Genomic DNA, 16,679 nt, shown 5'->3' on the forward strand with positions numbered 1-16,679 from the left:
ATAGTTATCAGCTTGTTCATTTGATATTTATTAAGCATCCTCTCTGGGCCAGGTAGTCTAGGTACTGAGGATGCAGCACTCAACAAGATATAAAATGGCCCTACTATTTTTCTAGATCTTCCATTCAAGAATGTTTGCAGGCAGGAAGAAGGCAGAAAAAGAAAACAAACCTACGTTAAAATATGATGAGTGCGGATTAAAAAAAAAAAAAAAAAGTGGAGAAATGTGAAAGGGAGTAACCGGATGGCTACTCCGAATGCGTGGTAAGAAAAGATCTCTCTAGAAAGGCATTTGAGCTGTGATCTGACTGACAAAAAAGTAGTCAGCTAACTGAAGATCTGGAGAAAGTTCATTTTGGACAAACGGAAGTGCCCGAGGCAAGGGAGAGCCAAACACCTGACTGTTGGAGGAAAGGAAAGACAACCAACACGGATATAGTAGGAGGAGGGAGGGGAATGAGAGGTGCAAGAGGCAAACTAAAGCCCCGATCACTTAGGAACTAGGAGGCCACGGTATGAGTGTGGCTTTAATCGCATGCGTGATGAGGAATCTGTAGAGATTTGATGCAACACAGAGACATGATTTATATTTTGAAAAGGTCAGGCCCAGGGAGGAGAATGGTCTGTAGAGGGGTAAGAACGAGCACAGGAAAGCTGTTAGGAGACCACCTGAATGACCCAGGTAAGAGATGAGAGTAGATTAGATTAGGATGACAGCAATGAAAACAGAGAAGATAAAGAAGATTTAGAATATGTTTCAAAAATAAAGTCCACTTAACCTGGATATGAGGAGCAAAAAAAAAAAAAAAGAAAGAAAGAAAAGAATCCAGGATGCCATCTTAGCTCGGGTTCCCTGGGAAACAGAGCTTGAGGCCGAAGCTTACTCTTTGTGGGGGGCAGGATCCCAGGGAAGGAAGAGTGAGGGAAAAAAAGAGAAGTAAGGCAGGAAAGAGGGAGAATAAATACAAGGCAACTGCTAAGCTGGCAACAGCTTCAAAACCAAACAGATGACTGCTAATCTTGTAGAACTTCTTCAGAAGACTGTACAAAACCTGTGTGTCGTGGAAACTGTCCAGTAAGAGGAAGAAGGGAAAAGAATTTCTCTGCCGGCTCCCTTCCTTACTCTGTCTCCCACCAAATTCTACCCCACGAGGTTTTAACCCTTCACACTTCTCAGTGTGTGAACCACTTGCTCCAGAGCACCTCTGGGTCCAATCTGGCCAGTGTCAAGCTGTGAACCATCGCTGGATCGTCAGGTAGCACCATGAATGTGGGCTGTCTGGGCTGAGCAGCAGCAGCTGCCAGGGCTTTACGACCGTGAGAACAGCAGGTGGGGCGGGCAGTCAGGGGTGCCTGGGGCTGACTAGCTCTGTACTGGCACAGAACCCCGTGGAGCTGCCTCCTGGCTTTAGGCTTAAGTAACTGGGTAAATGGCGATGCCTTTTATTGACATGGGGAAGACTAAAATGTACCAGATGTCTGCAAGACAAATCAAGAGTTCTCCTTAGTACATGTTCAATTTGAGATACGAATTAGACATCCAAGTGGGTATAAAGTAAGCTCTGGAGATTTAAGAGTCGGAATTCAGGCGGGAAGACAGCACTCCAGGCATATTCGGTAGTTATCGGTATAGAGAGGTACTGAAAGGAGGAGACTATGTAAGTTTAAGAAGGGGAAAAAAGGATATAGAAAAGACAAGAAGTACTTCCTAAATACTGCGGCCCACCAATATTTAGAAAATGAACACAAGAGGAGGAAGCAAAGAAGATTAAGAAGTGGACACTGAGACAAAAGAGAAAACCTGAGTGTGGTGCTGTAGATGAGACAGCAGTGTATTTAGGAAGACAGGGGTCAACTACTCTGAATGATGACAGGTACTGTGAATGGGAACAGGGACATGATGACCAGAGGTCATAAAACCTTCACAAGAGTGGCTGCGGGGACCAGTGGGAATAGAAACATGACTGGAATAGACCCAGAGGATGATTCATCAAGAAATGAAGTTTGTGGTGAAAGGGGAGTGAAGAAATGGTAGGGCATGTGCAGGCAAGGGAAGCTTTTTAAATGGTTGTTATCAAGGTATTATTTGTACACCAGTGAGAAGAAACCAAAAGAGAGGGAGGAACAGATGCCATCTAAATGAAGGTCATGGTCATTAAATAGATCCATGCTGATGTCAATAAAATGCGTGCCACACAGCCAGACTGCCTTCACGTTCACTTTGATACGTATACTTTTCTAGACAAGAGATAAGATTCACGGTAAATTCTAATTATATTTCTGCTTCACACACATACACTAATTTCCACAGAGGAAAATCAGACAATTTAGCTACGTGATCAAACATCACCCTCTAGTGGTTGAAACCTTGAAAGCCAACATATCAAAGCTGGGACTCACACTGTGACCCCTGAGAGGTATAACCCAGTTAGGAAAGATTCTAGAAAAAGGTGTCTGCACAAAATAACTTATAAAAAATCTTAACATTACATGAAATGTGCCAATCACATATAAAATCCTAAAATACAATACCTGAAGTACATTTATTGAATGTTTCCGAGGGGCTAGGTGACATGTTAAGCTCTTTCACATGGACTTGCCTTTTAATCCCCCAATTGTCTATGAGAGAAGTCTTACCATTTTACACATGAGGAATTGACACTTAAAAAGTTAATAATCTGCCAAAGGTTTTACAGACAGACATGATAAAGCTAGGATCTGAACAGAGGTAAAACGACTTCAAAATCCACACTCTTATTCACTATATTCACAATACTGTCCCTGTGCATCAAAATTACTTAGTGTTTAGATAGAAGAGAACACCAGTTTTTGGTTACAAAGAATCATAAATACTGTAAGTTAGAACTTCAGATCTTAAAAACCATTCAATTGCAAACGAAAGTTTTCTAAGAGTAGTTAGTTACCAATGAAGTAAACTGACAGCAGGAGACTATAATGCCAAAAACTTGTGCTGCCTTTTGAGGAAGGATGACATTAACACACTTGGATTGCGCTACATTTCATGTGTTCAGATCACACTCTAAGTGCTAAATAAAACTAAATTAGAAAATATTAAGTGCAAAAAAGACAGAGGAAAGAAAGAAAAGGAAGGAAGGAGGGAGAGAGGGAAGGAAGGAGGGAAGGAAGGAAGAAAATCACAAGGAGGCAAAAGCTTATATCCTAGGAAGTACAAGCAGTTCCCTCTTCATCAACCTTCCTCCCTTTCTCCATCTCTAGCAATTCCTCTAGAGGCATCCCTACTTCTCTACCATTCTGATGATCAGTACTCATTCCAAGTTCAAAGCTGTTCCATATTTTGACGCACTTATCTTTACCATCATTTTACAAAAGAGAAAAAAGAGAACTAAAAAAGGTGACATGATTTTATACAACCTCTGAGAGGCTAACTTGAGGAGGTGAGATTCTAACTTGAGAATTGGGAGTATGTGCAACTGCAAAATTCCCCCTCCCCACTTCCAGACGGGGGACTTCTGCCACTGCTCCCGGAGCACAGGAAATAATTTAAAAGGCTAAATTTAAAGGCTAAACCCCTGAGCCATGACCCAAGCTGAAATCAAGAGTCAGATGCTCAACCCACCAAGTTGCCTAGGCGCCCCTGATTTTTTTTTTTAATCAAATTTACTGGAGTATAATCTAGATGCCAAAACATGTACCCATTTTAAGCATGCCCTTCAATGAGTTTTGACAAATGTATACACCCATGTAAATACCACAACTATTCATAATAAAGAACATTTTTATTAACCTAAAATGTTCCCTAGGCCCTTTTGCAGTCAACCCACCCCAATTTCTGGCTCCAGACAAACACTATAGAGTTCCATTTAGGGATTTACATAGATGGAATCAGACAGCATGCCCTCTTTGACTTCTTTCTCTAAACATAATGATTTTTTGATGCACCAATCACTCCTTTTCATCACTCAATAGGATTGTCACTATAGATTAGATTTGTCTGTAGAGAGATTTACACAGAGGAAACAGATAATATACACTCTGATTTCTTTCTCTGAGCATAATAACTCTTGGATGTATCAATCATTCCTTTTCCTTGCTCCATAGGATACTACTGGATAGATACACCACAATTGATTTATCCATTCACCTGTTGATGGACATTTTGATTGTTTCCACTTCATGGCCACTGTGAATAAAACTACTAGGAACAGGGGCGCCTGGGTGGCTCAGTTGGTTGAGCGCTGCCTTCGGCTCAGGTCATGATCCCAGGGTCCTGGGATCGAGCCCCGCGTCGGGCTCCCTGCTCAGCGGGGAGCCTGCTTCTCCCTCTCCCTCTGCCTACTTGTGCTCTCTCTCTGTCAAATAAATAAATAAAATCTTAAAAAAAAATAATAATAAAACTACTAGGAACATTGTTATGTAAGTCTTTGAGTGAATATATGTTTTCCTTTCTCCTGAATAAATACCCTGGAGGGAATAGACTGCCGGATTGTATGGTAAGCTGTATGTTTAACTCTACATTTTCATGAACAATGGCTTGAAAGTTTGAGTTGCTCCACATCCTCGCTTGATATTGTCAGTCTTCTCAATTTTAGCATTCTAGTGGTTATGTAGTAGTATGCTGTGGTTTTATTTTGAAGTTTCCTGGTGACTAATCATGCTGAGCAGCTTTTCATGTGCTTACTGGCCATTCATGTATCTTCTTTTGTAAAGCTTCAGGTCAAACTTTGTATCCATTCTTTAATTGGCTAGTGTCTTGCCACTGAGTTGTGCCAGTGCCTTATGTAGTCTAGGAAAATGTCCTATGTCAGATATATGCATTATAGATATTTTCTCCCAGTCTGTGGCCTGAATTTTCATTTTTTTAATTATGCCTTTTGATAACCAGATGTTTTAACTCTGATCAACTAGCACATAAATGTGAGTCATTTCTGTACCTTATATTCTTTTCATGATCTGTAGATGTCCATTCACAATGACACTATTAAGGCACAGCATTCAAGAATGTGCTGATGCAATAAAGAAGTGTAAGTTCTCTACATATTTTTTGGTCCATAAAATTGTTTTAGCCAGTCTAGATTCTTTGCATTTCCATATGAATTTTAGGATAAGCTTGTCAATTACTACAAAATCAAGCCTGCTGGGATTTTGATCGGAATTTCATTACGTTTACAGCTTCATTTGAGGGTCTGATAGGTGCCACAAACTGTTCTAATTTGGGGGCACTACCTTCGACTGGATGCTCAGAGAGGGACTCACGGAGATGACCACATGTGAGTAGAGATAAGAAGGACAAGACGAGAGACATCAGAAAACAGAAGATAAGAGCTTTTCAGACAGAGCATCATAGGACAAAGTTGTATAAAAACTGTGTTCAAAAACACAAGGAAGGCCAGTGTGGCTAAAATGTAGTGATAATGAGGATGCTTAAAGATGAAGTTGATTCATGGGGTGTCTGGGTGGCTCAGTTGTTATGATCCCAGGGTCCTGGGATCGAGCCCCGCATCGGGCTCCCTGCTCCGCGGGAAGCCTGCTTCTCCCTCTCCCGCTCCCCCTGCTTGTGTTCCTGCTGTCGCTATCTCTCTCTCTGTCAAATAAATAAATTAAAAAAAAAAAAATGAAGTTGATTCAGAAGACAGGCACTGAGGTTTTGAAGTGTTTCTTTTTTTTTCATTTAGCTTCACTATTCCTCCTTATATTATGTTTTACTCCTCATATTAAGTTTAATATTATCTTAGGTCTTTTTAAACTATTATTTCTATTTAGTTTTGGAGAGTTGCCAAACTGTTCAATCCCACTAGATTCCTTTTATTCTGTTTAGTTATCTTCTAAAGCTGTGTATATATTACTCCAAAACAAATGCTAACCAGCAAAAAAAAACTCAATCATTTCAGTGTTCTTCATTCAAAATAAAGCATCCAACCCAGCTGATTTTGGTGAAATGACTCAATGTTTTGGCATGCAGGCAGAAAACAAGAGTCATTTTGTTTATCTACAGAGTTACTATCTCCCTTGTACCACAGGAAATTCAGAGGGACTCCCATGGCAGTAACTGAATAGCTTTTCCCTCCTGCTCACTAGTGTGGTCTAGAGAAAAGGGCAAAAACAAAGTCAATGAGCTTTTAACAGGCATTTACAGGAATTTCTAAAGATGTTTCATCGATGTTCTAAAAACGATTTCCTAAATGTGGAAAATTTATAGTGGGTTTTCTTCTGAATAAGACAGAACGGTCAATCTTGCAAAGTTCTACAGAAGAAAACTTTTTATGCCTAAAATACCATAAATAGAATTCAGAATATAACGTAACATGTCAATTGTCCTTGATTGTTATTTATTTTCCATCATTCATTTTCAATTTGAGGTGCTAATATATTATAGTTTAGGCACCATTTGATGTTTTATATTAAAATACATTAATAAAAGATTACTCCAAGAATCAAAAATAAAAACAGATCTAGAAACTTAAAAATGTTTTTCTTCAACTTTGACTCATTCATGACAAAAATGACTAACAAGGAATCTTATACCCACCCTCACCAATTTTAATTAGGGAGGAAGAAAAAAGAACAAAGAAAAAAACTGCTTTTTGTTCAGTACTATTTTTAATTTCTCAAATTTCTCATTACCACATGGAAGATACCAGTCAAAGGCACACAGGCCTGATTTTAGATCTTTAGATGATCTGAAGAGTATTGTCCTAAACACTGACCTATTCAGATACTACTCCTGCTGACCATACATATATTTTCTCAAAATCATATCCTCAATGCAAATAAAACAACACTCCTTATGTTGATTAGTGTAATTCTCTTACTATATTTCCTTCACCAAGGATAAAAAAATATATTTTTTAAATATTTTATTTATTTATTTGAAAGATACAGTGTATTTCCTTCACCAAGTATAAAAAAATATTTTAAAAAACATTTTATTTATTTATTTGGGAGATACAGAGAGAGAGCGTGCACGAGTGGAGAGAGGAAGAAGCAGACTCCCTGCTGAGCAGGGAGCCTGATGCGGGACTCGATCCCAAGACCCTGAGATCATGACCTGAGCCGAAGGCAGACACTTAACTGACTGAGCCACCCAGGCACCCCAATGTTTCAAGATTTTTATTAAAATATGACTTTCAGCGATACTAAACACAGCAAACAGACTGACACAGGCATAATGTCTTTCAAATGGCTGCATTGATGACAACCTGATATTATTCCTCTCCTACTATGATACAATAGAAAGTACAAACCTGACTATTAAGTACTCTTGCCAAAAAGTCAATCAGAATCTAAATCCAATCTCCACACCTCAGTTTATAAGAAACACATGAGATAGAGGAACAAATTAAATGACATCCATTTGGGAACAATCAAATAGAAAATTGGTCTAGACTCTTCAAAAAGGTCAGTATCATGGGGGATAAAGTAGGGGACCTAAGTAAACACTAAAGAGATATAACAAAAATATGGAATGTATGAACTCTGATTGGATCCTGGTTGAAAAAAAAAAAACAAAACTGTAAAAGGCATTTCAATGAAAATTAGAAAAATCTTGGGGCGCCTGGGTGGCTCAGTCGTTAAGCATCTGCCTTCAGCTCAGGTCATGATCCCAGGGTCCTGGGATCGAGCCCCGCATCGGGCTCCTTGCTTGGCGGGAAGCCTGCTTCTCCCTCTCCTTCTACTGCTCCCCCTGCTTGTGCTCTCTCGCTCTGTCAAATAAATAAAATCTTTAAAAAAAAAAAAGAAAGAAAGAAAATTAGAAAAATCTAAATATGGACTGCATATTAGTTTACAGAATTGTTAATGTTCACAGATTTGACAGTTATGGTCTTTAGTAAGAGAATATCCTTATTCTTTTTTTTTTAAGTAGGCTCCATGCCCAACATGGGGCTTGAACTCACGACCTAGAGATCAGGAGCTACACGCTTCACTGACTGAGCTAGCTAGGTACTCCAAAATATCCTTATTCTTATAAAAAGCACGCTAAATTAGGAGAGAGGTGTCATTACGTCTACAACTTACTTTCAAACAGATCACAAAAAAAAAAAACTGTAAATTTATAATTACATGTCAGTGTATGTATATGTATGTATAGAAATAGATAAATAAAGCAATTATTGGAATTTTTTATCTAGCTAGCAGGAACACAGGGATTGAACTATTATTTCAACTCTAATATAGATTTGAAATTTTTAAAAATAAAAATGTCCTTCTCCACCTCTATGTTATAAAGATACCCTTCCATATTTTCTTTCATTAACTGTGTAGTTTTACATTTCACACTGAGATTTTTTTTAGCTCTCTAGAGTCCATCTTTTATGTGCTTTTAGATACAGATCATTTTCTTTTCCTCTGTAGAGAATTCCAGCTTTCTCTATAGAATCTACTAATCAATGGGTCCAGTCCCCACTGATTCGTGAAAGAATGATTTTTGGTCCCACTGAAAGACCTAATCAGAGACAGGGGAAAAGGAACAAGAAAGTAGGAAAAAAAAAAAAAAAAGGAAAACAGAAAAGGGTAAAGGGAGGGACACCTGCGTGGCTCAGTCGTTAAGCATCTGCCTTCGGCTCAGGTCATGATCCCAGGGTTCTGGGATCGAGCCCCGCATCGGGCTCCCTGCTCCACGGGAAGCCTGCTTCTCCCTCTGCCTGCCACTCCCGCTACTTGTGCTTGCTCTCTCTCTCTCTGACAAATAAATAAAATCTTTAAAAAAAAAAAGAAAAGAAAAGAAAAGGGTAAAGGGTGAATAGAAGTATAAGAGGTTAGCTGAGGAAGGCCTGAGGATAAATGAAACTGTTGTCAAATTCCTGTGCACCAACCATATTTATGGAAGTATATAAAACCCAATGGAAAAGGATAACTGAACACCTTTTAAAAAAAAAAAAAAAAAGCACATGCCCTCAAAGCCCTTCAGGAAACACCTAATTTGTCTGGTATATAATAACACAAGGAGGAAGTTTCCAGAAATTAAACTATCTCCTACCAACCAAGAACTTGGATTACATTTTACTTAGCATTTACCCTTCTTCAGACAGAACAAAAATGATGGCAAAGCAGACATTCCAAGAATCTTAAAGACTCTTCTACAAACTTTCAGACTTCATGGGACTGTTTAAAGGTGTCTTTAAAACTCCTTACTTATTTGATTAATTTAGCACCTAGATCAGATTTTTAAAACATGAATTTATAGAATTCATAACTCTTCATCTCATTACAGACAGAAATGTAAACTGTTCTCTATAAGAAAACTCTAAAAACATACCTTTTATTTTCAGCCAAACTGGCTCCTTCATCCTTCAGCTGCTTACTTTTCTCGGCACAGCCCTCAAAGAGAATTTCTTTCCTACGTTTAATGGCATGAAGCCAGTTCCCTTCTTCATTCTCAACTACATCCTTCTCATCGGCAGCTTCAGCTTCAAACTGCTGGGAAGTGACCTTTGAGACCTTCTCGCCAATTTTCCTCTTCCATCCAAAGGAAGCCATTCTGGGAAATTACAAAGAAACAGCTTTAAAATTCAAAGTTGGCCTTTTATATAAGTTCCCCAAATAACAGGTGAAGAAGGGATAACAGAATCAGACTGTCACCACTTTTTAAACTCCTAATTAAATAGTGGATCAAAGCAATAACCAACAAAGGGTGCTCACATCATAAAGAAAGCCAACTGGACAGTAAGTATCTCCTGGTGGAAGGGCCATTCCACCTATGAAGTACCTATGAAGGTCAAAAACTTCTGACCTATATGAAGTCAAAAATTAATCCTGAATCAGATCAAGCCTACCAAACTCTAGAGTTTATAAGAAACCTGTGATATAGATGAGCATGCTAGATAACATGTCAGAGATGAAGACAGCAAATAACAAAAACTAAAGAAAAATAAAACTGGTTTCTTCAAGAAATAACCTTCCAGGGGAAAAAAGAGAAAAAGATGGAGATAAAAAGAGACTCCAGAGACATACTAACCAAATATAACGTGTGCATCTTGTTTAGCTCTGGATTCAAACACACCAATGGGGAGGAAATAGTTATGAAATATTAGGGAAAATCAGAACACTGATATTTAATGATATCAAGGAATTATCACTATTGTTTAAGGTATGATAATACCATTATAATTATGTTTATTAAAAGAATGCTTATCTTTTAGGAATATATACTAAAATATTTCATATGAGATTAAATGATATCTAGAAATTGTTTCAAAGTGATCACCAGGGGTGGGGGGGGCAACAGAGGAGAAATATAGATGAAAAGATAGCTCTGGTTGATAATCGATAAAGTTAGTTGATACGTACACAGGATTTCTTGTACTTTCCTTTCTTGTAAACATTTGAAATTTTCCACAATAAAGAAGTTTTTAAAAGAGTCAAACTTGATAAATAACTTAATTCACAGAACTACTGGGTGAATCTAGAAGATAACAAATGTTAAACTGTTTTGTAAAGCAGCAATGATACACAATGTAAAGGATAAGAAAGAAAGGACAATTGATGAAACAAAATTAAAAAAAAACATAGAAGCATTCAACAAGTATTTATTTAGAGAAGGGACTTATTGAGGGATCCAAGATTACTGATGTACATGGCTGAAATAAAATATAAGTAATCAAAAGACGGAAGGGGACAAAAAAGTAAAAGGGACTATGAAGTTATTCACATGAAAAGGCCCAAGATAATGGCAGAACTTGGAGGGGTGGGGTGCCTGGGTGGCTCAGTCGTTAAGCGTCTGCCTTCGGCTCAGGTCATGATGCTTGGGTCCCGGGATCAAGTCCCACATCAGGCTCCCTGCTCAGTAGGTCTCCCACTCCCCCTGCTTGTGTTCCCTCTCTCATTCTGTCAAATAAATAAATAAAATCTTAAAAAAAAAGAACTTGGAGGGGTAAGAAAATTACAGGTCATGTGCCTACATTCCTAATGAATTCAAGGAAGTTTCAATAAATTGTAGCAATCAAGAAACGCACAGGCAGATTCGGGTGAACCACATGCTCTCCACTGGAACAGGGATTGTTCAAGAAGCCCAGGGGAGTAATGTATTATAAGCTATACTAGGGAATTAGGACAATGCCAAACTCTCTCCCCAGACCTGTTATAATATAGAAGAATGAGTTTCCTATGTTTGAAGGGGACTGTAAGTAACTTAGGGGAAGAACCAAGAAATGGCTCAAAATGAAGTGTGATTACTATGGAACACAAGGCCAGAGGCACAGAGAGAAGACAATGTAAGAGAATAAATCATTAGGAAGGTCTCATAAGATATCAGGATATCTAGATAAGAACTCTTGTGTTTATGACTGTCCCTATGACAAGAAGGAGGATGATTACATTTTCTGGCTTCAAGTTTCCAAATGGAACTTTGTTTCTAAATCAGCAATGTGAGGAACCAGGTAGTATGGGAACCCTGTTAACAGATGAAAACCTGGTGTATTTACTAAAGGCAAATTACATTAGAAATCATTGGTCAGGTCTATATTATTGGGAGCAGCGGTTAAGGTGGAGAGGAAAGGAAAAAGGAACAGAGACCCACATATATTTTTAAAAAAAATTAATAGGTAATCAGACTCCCATTACCCTCCCCCATCCTCCAACCCAAACCATTGTTCTAAATGTCAAAGACCCCAGATGGTGGTTCTCTACCATGTATGAAAAAGTCACACACAACAGTGCCTCAGGTGTTTCTGCCATCTTCCTCCACAAATCCATTAAGCTCTTCTAGAGATCAGAGGCTGTGGATGTGAGGAGAGAATGACATTACAGGGATATAAAAGGCCTAATGTCCACTAGTAATTGACAAGTTTAGCCTTGAAGAGCGCAAGAATACATTCCTCTCAGACAAGAGTTAATACTGAGTGAAAAGTACAGGCAAGTTCAGGGATAGGTGGAAAAGACAATGAAGGATTTCCTACCCCTAAGCTTCACATTTCCCAAAGAAATAGGCAGCTAGTCATCTGCTCCAAGTAAAGGGAAAAATAGATTTGAGTACTTGGGAAGAATAGAAAAGTTCCAAAATAGTCATTATAGAGAATGGGAAAATAGGAAAAGCAACAATAAGGGATGAATAAAGATTGAAAACAGTATCAACCTTTTTACCAGGTTAAAAAGCATGAATCTGTGACCAAGGCCATTAGCACAGCTTTGTATTTTCTTCAAAACTGTCTGGAGATCACAAGAGCATAGTCAATACACTCCAGAATAAGTGCTATTAGAGAGTAAACAAAGGATACTATGACTTCAGTGGAGACACTTGAGGCTTCTTGGAGGGGAGCCTGATAAATCTTGAAAAGTAAAAGTTAGCCAGCCTTCAAAGGAGGGTGAGTCCTAGGATATATGCAAAACAGTTTCTAGCCTGAAAAACTTAACACTCAGAGTTGATTCAAGTATCTTAATTAGTACTAGTTTATTGTTCCTCTAAGGTTATCTGACTTTTTATAAATAAGGCTTTCCTCAATCTATAATTAGATGCACAAGGCGCCAACATCCTAGCCTTTAGGTGTTTTCCCCTGGGTAAGAAGTCATATGGGTAAATCATAATCATATAGGTTTCACGTTAAACTCATGAAACAACACAAATTCAATTTATACAGACTTATAGTTAATGAACACCATGAAAACTCTAAACAACAAAGCTGTGTTCTAAATTCTTCTGCTGGTACAATGATCCTTACAGTATGCATTCAATTACTGTGGAAGGCTGGACAGTTCACCCAGCCACAAGCCGAGAATGCCTGTCCTCACTGCATCGGAGGATGCAGCACCCAAGGTGAGAAACCACCAGATGAACACCATTAGGAAATCGAAACAGCATCCTTCGGGTACCGGGATGTACTCAGAGGTAAGAAATTCAAGAAGCAATTTACCCAAAAATGTCCCCGCAAGAGAGAAATCTGTATTAGCAAGTTCCCCGTGCGAAGTTCATAAAGGCTGCACTGGACGTCACCCGCGAGTTCACCAGGCCGTCCTCAACTGCAGACACCCCCATCGCGGGGTGTGAAGCAAGCTCGGTGCCGCTCCTCCCACCGCTAAGGGAAGGTCAAAGCTGCACTGGCCGCCGTGGAAACGCGGAAGCCGCTCCTGACGCAGGCGTAACGGAGGGCCCGACCCCCTAGAACTGCTCCTCTCTAGAGACCAACCTTAGTGTCCCGGCTCTGCCACACCCCTGTTGGGTGTCACCTCCGACGTCTGAAGGTCCTTTCTCCCGTAATCACAAGACCCACCAGCCTTATTTTCCTCCACTTCCTCCGGCTTCCACCACGGTCAGCGTAAACCCCAGTTACCTGATGACCACTCCCCTGGTCCCGTGTTTACATTGTGCTTGCCCTTTTCCCACCGGAAACGGAAACTAACATGCCCGACAGCCTACCAGCCTGCCTTTGGTGCCAGGTCTCCCAAGAAATTGGCCTGGCCGACCCGGGCCGTCGGAACCATGCAGAGAGAAGGGCAGGGAAGAGGCGACTCTCAGAGCCCTTGTGGTTGCCAATCCCTTTCTCGGGACCACAAATCCCAGAAGTCACTGCGGCCGTCCCCACCCCATTACCCTCTGGGATTTGTAGTTTGAGCCACCCGGGGCCGGAGCGCCCTCTAGTAGCAGCCGGGAGCATCTGGCGCACGGGTGACCGCAGTGCGTGAGCGCGGGAAACTACGGCTGCGCACGTTGAGGTGCGCGCAGAGAGAGGCAGCCCGGGCCAGACTGCACGCCCCTTTCGGTCGGCGGGTGAAACAGATGAGGCTGGGGGATTTGGGGGTAGTTCATGGCATTACGATAGGACCCTGCCCTAAAGGACTTTACAGCCTAGCAAAGAGACCGGCCAGACACAAAGGACAGAAGAAAAAGTCCATGGGAAAGGGGACCAGGGGAGCAGATCGGGGGGCCCGTGGTTCAACTGTAGGCTTCACGTTGGAAAAAAACAAGTAAGTTGGGCCCAAAAGAATTATAACTTGAAAGTAGCTGTGGTTTATGTCTTGAAAATAATTAAGTGGGGCAATGTAACACAGAGAACTGTTTAGGAAATTGAAAAATTAAGATTGTTAATTTATTGATATAGCTATCTTGTGCAAAGATCATTTTTGTAGACCAGGCTTTCTCAACCTCAGCATTATATTTCAAACCGTATCATCTTTGTTGGGGAAAGGGAGGCTTTTCTGTGCGGGGTAGGATATTCAGCAGCATCCCTGGAATCTACCCCCTAGATGCCATTAGCATCCACTCCCACACCACTACCACCAGTTGTGACAACCAAAATTGTCTCCAGTCATTGCCAAATGTCCCTGGAAGAAAAATCGTTCCCGACCCCTGCCCCACTGAGAACCGCTGTTGTGGAACAATGATGCTCCAAGGTGATCCTCAGATCCCTGAGGGTTGCCAAGGCCTTTTCAAACTATTTTCGAGTCACAGGAAGACATCATTTGCCTTTTTCACAATGTTGACATTGCACTGATAATGGGAAAGCAGTGATGGGTAAGACTGATGGCAGCTCAGCTGGAATCAAGGCAGTGATACCACACTCTGCTAGTTGTCCTTGTATTCTGCACCACACTCATAGTACATACATACATACATACATACATACATACATACATACATACATACATAATACACTCAAGAATGTCCTTCATGAAGCAGTAAAACTTATTTTATTAAAATGACCCTTAATACTCATAAAGTACTTCTCCTGTATATTGGAGTATGAGGTCTCAAGTAAAAGCACTTGTGAGATTGCATTATAAACTAAAGTAGATACTTTTTTGTGGAATACAACTCTTATTGAGAAAAACAGCACAAGCAGTCCCTCTGGTTATTCAGGCTTGGGTTTGTGACGCGTCTTACCATGAAAAAAACAAATGGAGTCTGTTAATTTCAAGAAAAACAATTTACGGTGTTGCCAATAATATACTGTCATATAGAAATGTATCATATAGGGCGCCTGGGTGGCTCAGTTGGTTGAGCGACTGCCTTCGGCTCAGGTCATGATCCTGGAGTCCCTGGATCGAGTGGCGCATCGGGCTCCCTGCTCGGCAGGGAGTCTGCTTCTTCCTCTGACCCTCCCGACCCTCCCCCCTCTCATGTGCTCTCTCTCTCAAATAAATAAAATCTTAAAAAAAAAAAAATGTATCATATAGAAGTATATAACTTCTGATATTAATTATAAAAGACACAAAGGCAGTGGCATGTTTCTTAATATGGGGAGAAGCTGACACGGCCATGTTCACTGCAAACCTAAAACACTGAAAATTCATCAAGCCAAATATTTAGGATTTGTGCACTTTTCTATGTTATATACTTCTATAAGCCTTTAAAAAAACATGTATCTCCCTGACAAGACACTCAGAGCAGGATTTATGCCTTATGGTCACATTCTTAGTGCTTGGTTCATAGTAGCTATGAGGGGATACAGGTTGCAGAGTGAATAAGTGGTGCTTGAAGCTGTACCCCTTTCTAGGGGTCTTTCCTAAAACTCTCAAATAATTTTCCTCTGGTAAAATCTACCTCCAAACCCGAGTTTTCACACTTCACCCACCACTTACTTTAGCCTATGAACTTGAGGTACCTATTAATATATTTAATACATTTCTCATGCTGTTTAGAGACAATATGATCATCTTCCAAGTTGCTAGAAACCCTCTTAAGTTTATCATAGTTAACGTTTACTGGCATTCACAATAAATAGAACAGTCTATTTGTCTACAATAGAACAGTTCAATAAATACTGATTTTTCAAACAAGAGAATTTATTGTACAATTTTATACAGTCAGGGTAAATAAATATCTGTAGCAATTTATAAATTCACTAAAGAACAATCTTATGTGCTGTTCATAACATTCTTTAGTACTGTTTTGTTACAATTGTCAAACTATTTTAAAGATTTAGAATGCCAACAATCTAGCCCAATCAAGCCCTAACGATGCCATATGGGATATAAGAGTTCATCATAGTTGAATTCTAACAGTAGTGGAATTCTAACCAAATCCAATGTTAATAAGGAAAACTGGTAACCACTTTGGCTTTTATTGTATTTAATATATTGTTCAGGTGGTTAGTTTTTAGATGAAATCAAAGATCAGTAATTTAGTTGAAACAAAAATCACAATGTTTGAGTGCTAAGGTGTGTCTAAGCATGACATTTTATATTTAGACACATTGTCAAAAAGGTGCACAGGTGGTCAGCTATGAACAAGTGTTTTTTTTTTAGCTTTCCCATAAGTTAAAAAATTTAAGCACAATGTAACATGAAAAATGTTTTTATCATCCGTTTTCTAAATCAAAGTATTTTAAATTATATGCTTAAATATACCCCAGTCAAAACATACATGAACACATCTCGGAGATACTGTACTACAAAGATTGATTTCACCCTATTACCAATTGATGGTTATGTTCTATGTGGAACTTCAATCATCTTGTCAGGAGAATTCACAATGAAAATGAGATTTCTGCTGTGCATGGAGAAGATGAACAAGAGTTAGGGGGAAAGATTTAAACAACACATGTGTGTCTTTCATTCGGAGGGTGCCAGGCGGAGCAGAGATGCCCAGAGCTCGCCATCCAGCCATAGTCCACCAAGCATTCATTCAGTGTGAGTGGTAGCGCTGCAAGGTCAAAAAGCGGGGGGCGGTGGGGGGGGGGGGTGGAGAGTGAGAGCACAGGACTTTTTAAGTATAAAATCATTTAAAACTGAAAAACTACAAAAGCGTCTCAAGAGAAAATATAACCAAAG

The 16,679-nt window shown here is 39.7% G+C and overlaps 1 protein-coding gene across 4 annotated transcripts in view; it reads right to left on the bottom strand.

The window, feature by feature from the left end:
- TTC33 (tetratricopeptide repeat domain 33) overlaps positions 1 to 13,466 on the bottom strand; it is a 34,314-nt gene extending 20,848 nt beyond the window's left edge. Inside the window, exons 1-2 of one of the 4 annotated variants that reach the window (XM_031028171.2) lie at positions 13,327 to 13,466; positions 9,235 to 9,456 (exon numbers count right to left, since the gene is read on the bottom strand). In XM_031028171.2, the coding sequence (XP_030884031.1) occupies positions 9,235 to 9,455 (221 nt within the window). In that variant the 5' untranslated portion in view covers position 9,456; positions 13,327 to 13,466. Of the gene's footprint in view, positions 1 to 9,234; positions 9,457 to 12,823; positions 13,064 to 13,096 lie in introns of those variants that run through there. The other 3 variants (XM_081826060.1, XM_006733335.3, XM_031028172.2) reach the window with 3 other exon arrangements.
- Between the last annotated feature and the right edge of the window lie 3,213 nt (positions 13,467 to 16,679).

This window comes from Leptonychotes weddellii, chromosome 7, assembly GCF_054177405.1.
Source record: "Leptonychotes weddellii isolate Sample4059 chromosome 7, ASM5417740v2, whole genome shotgun sequence".
NCBI classification, from domain to species: Eukaryota; Metazoa; Chordata; class Mammalia; order Carnivora; family Phocidae; genus Leptonychotes; species Leptonychotes weddellii.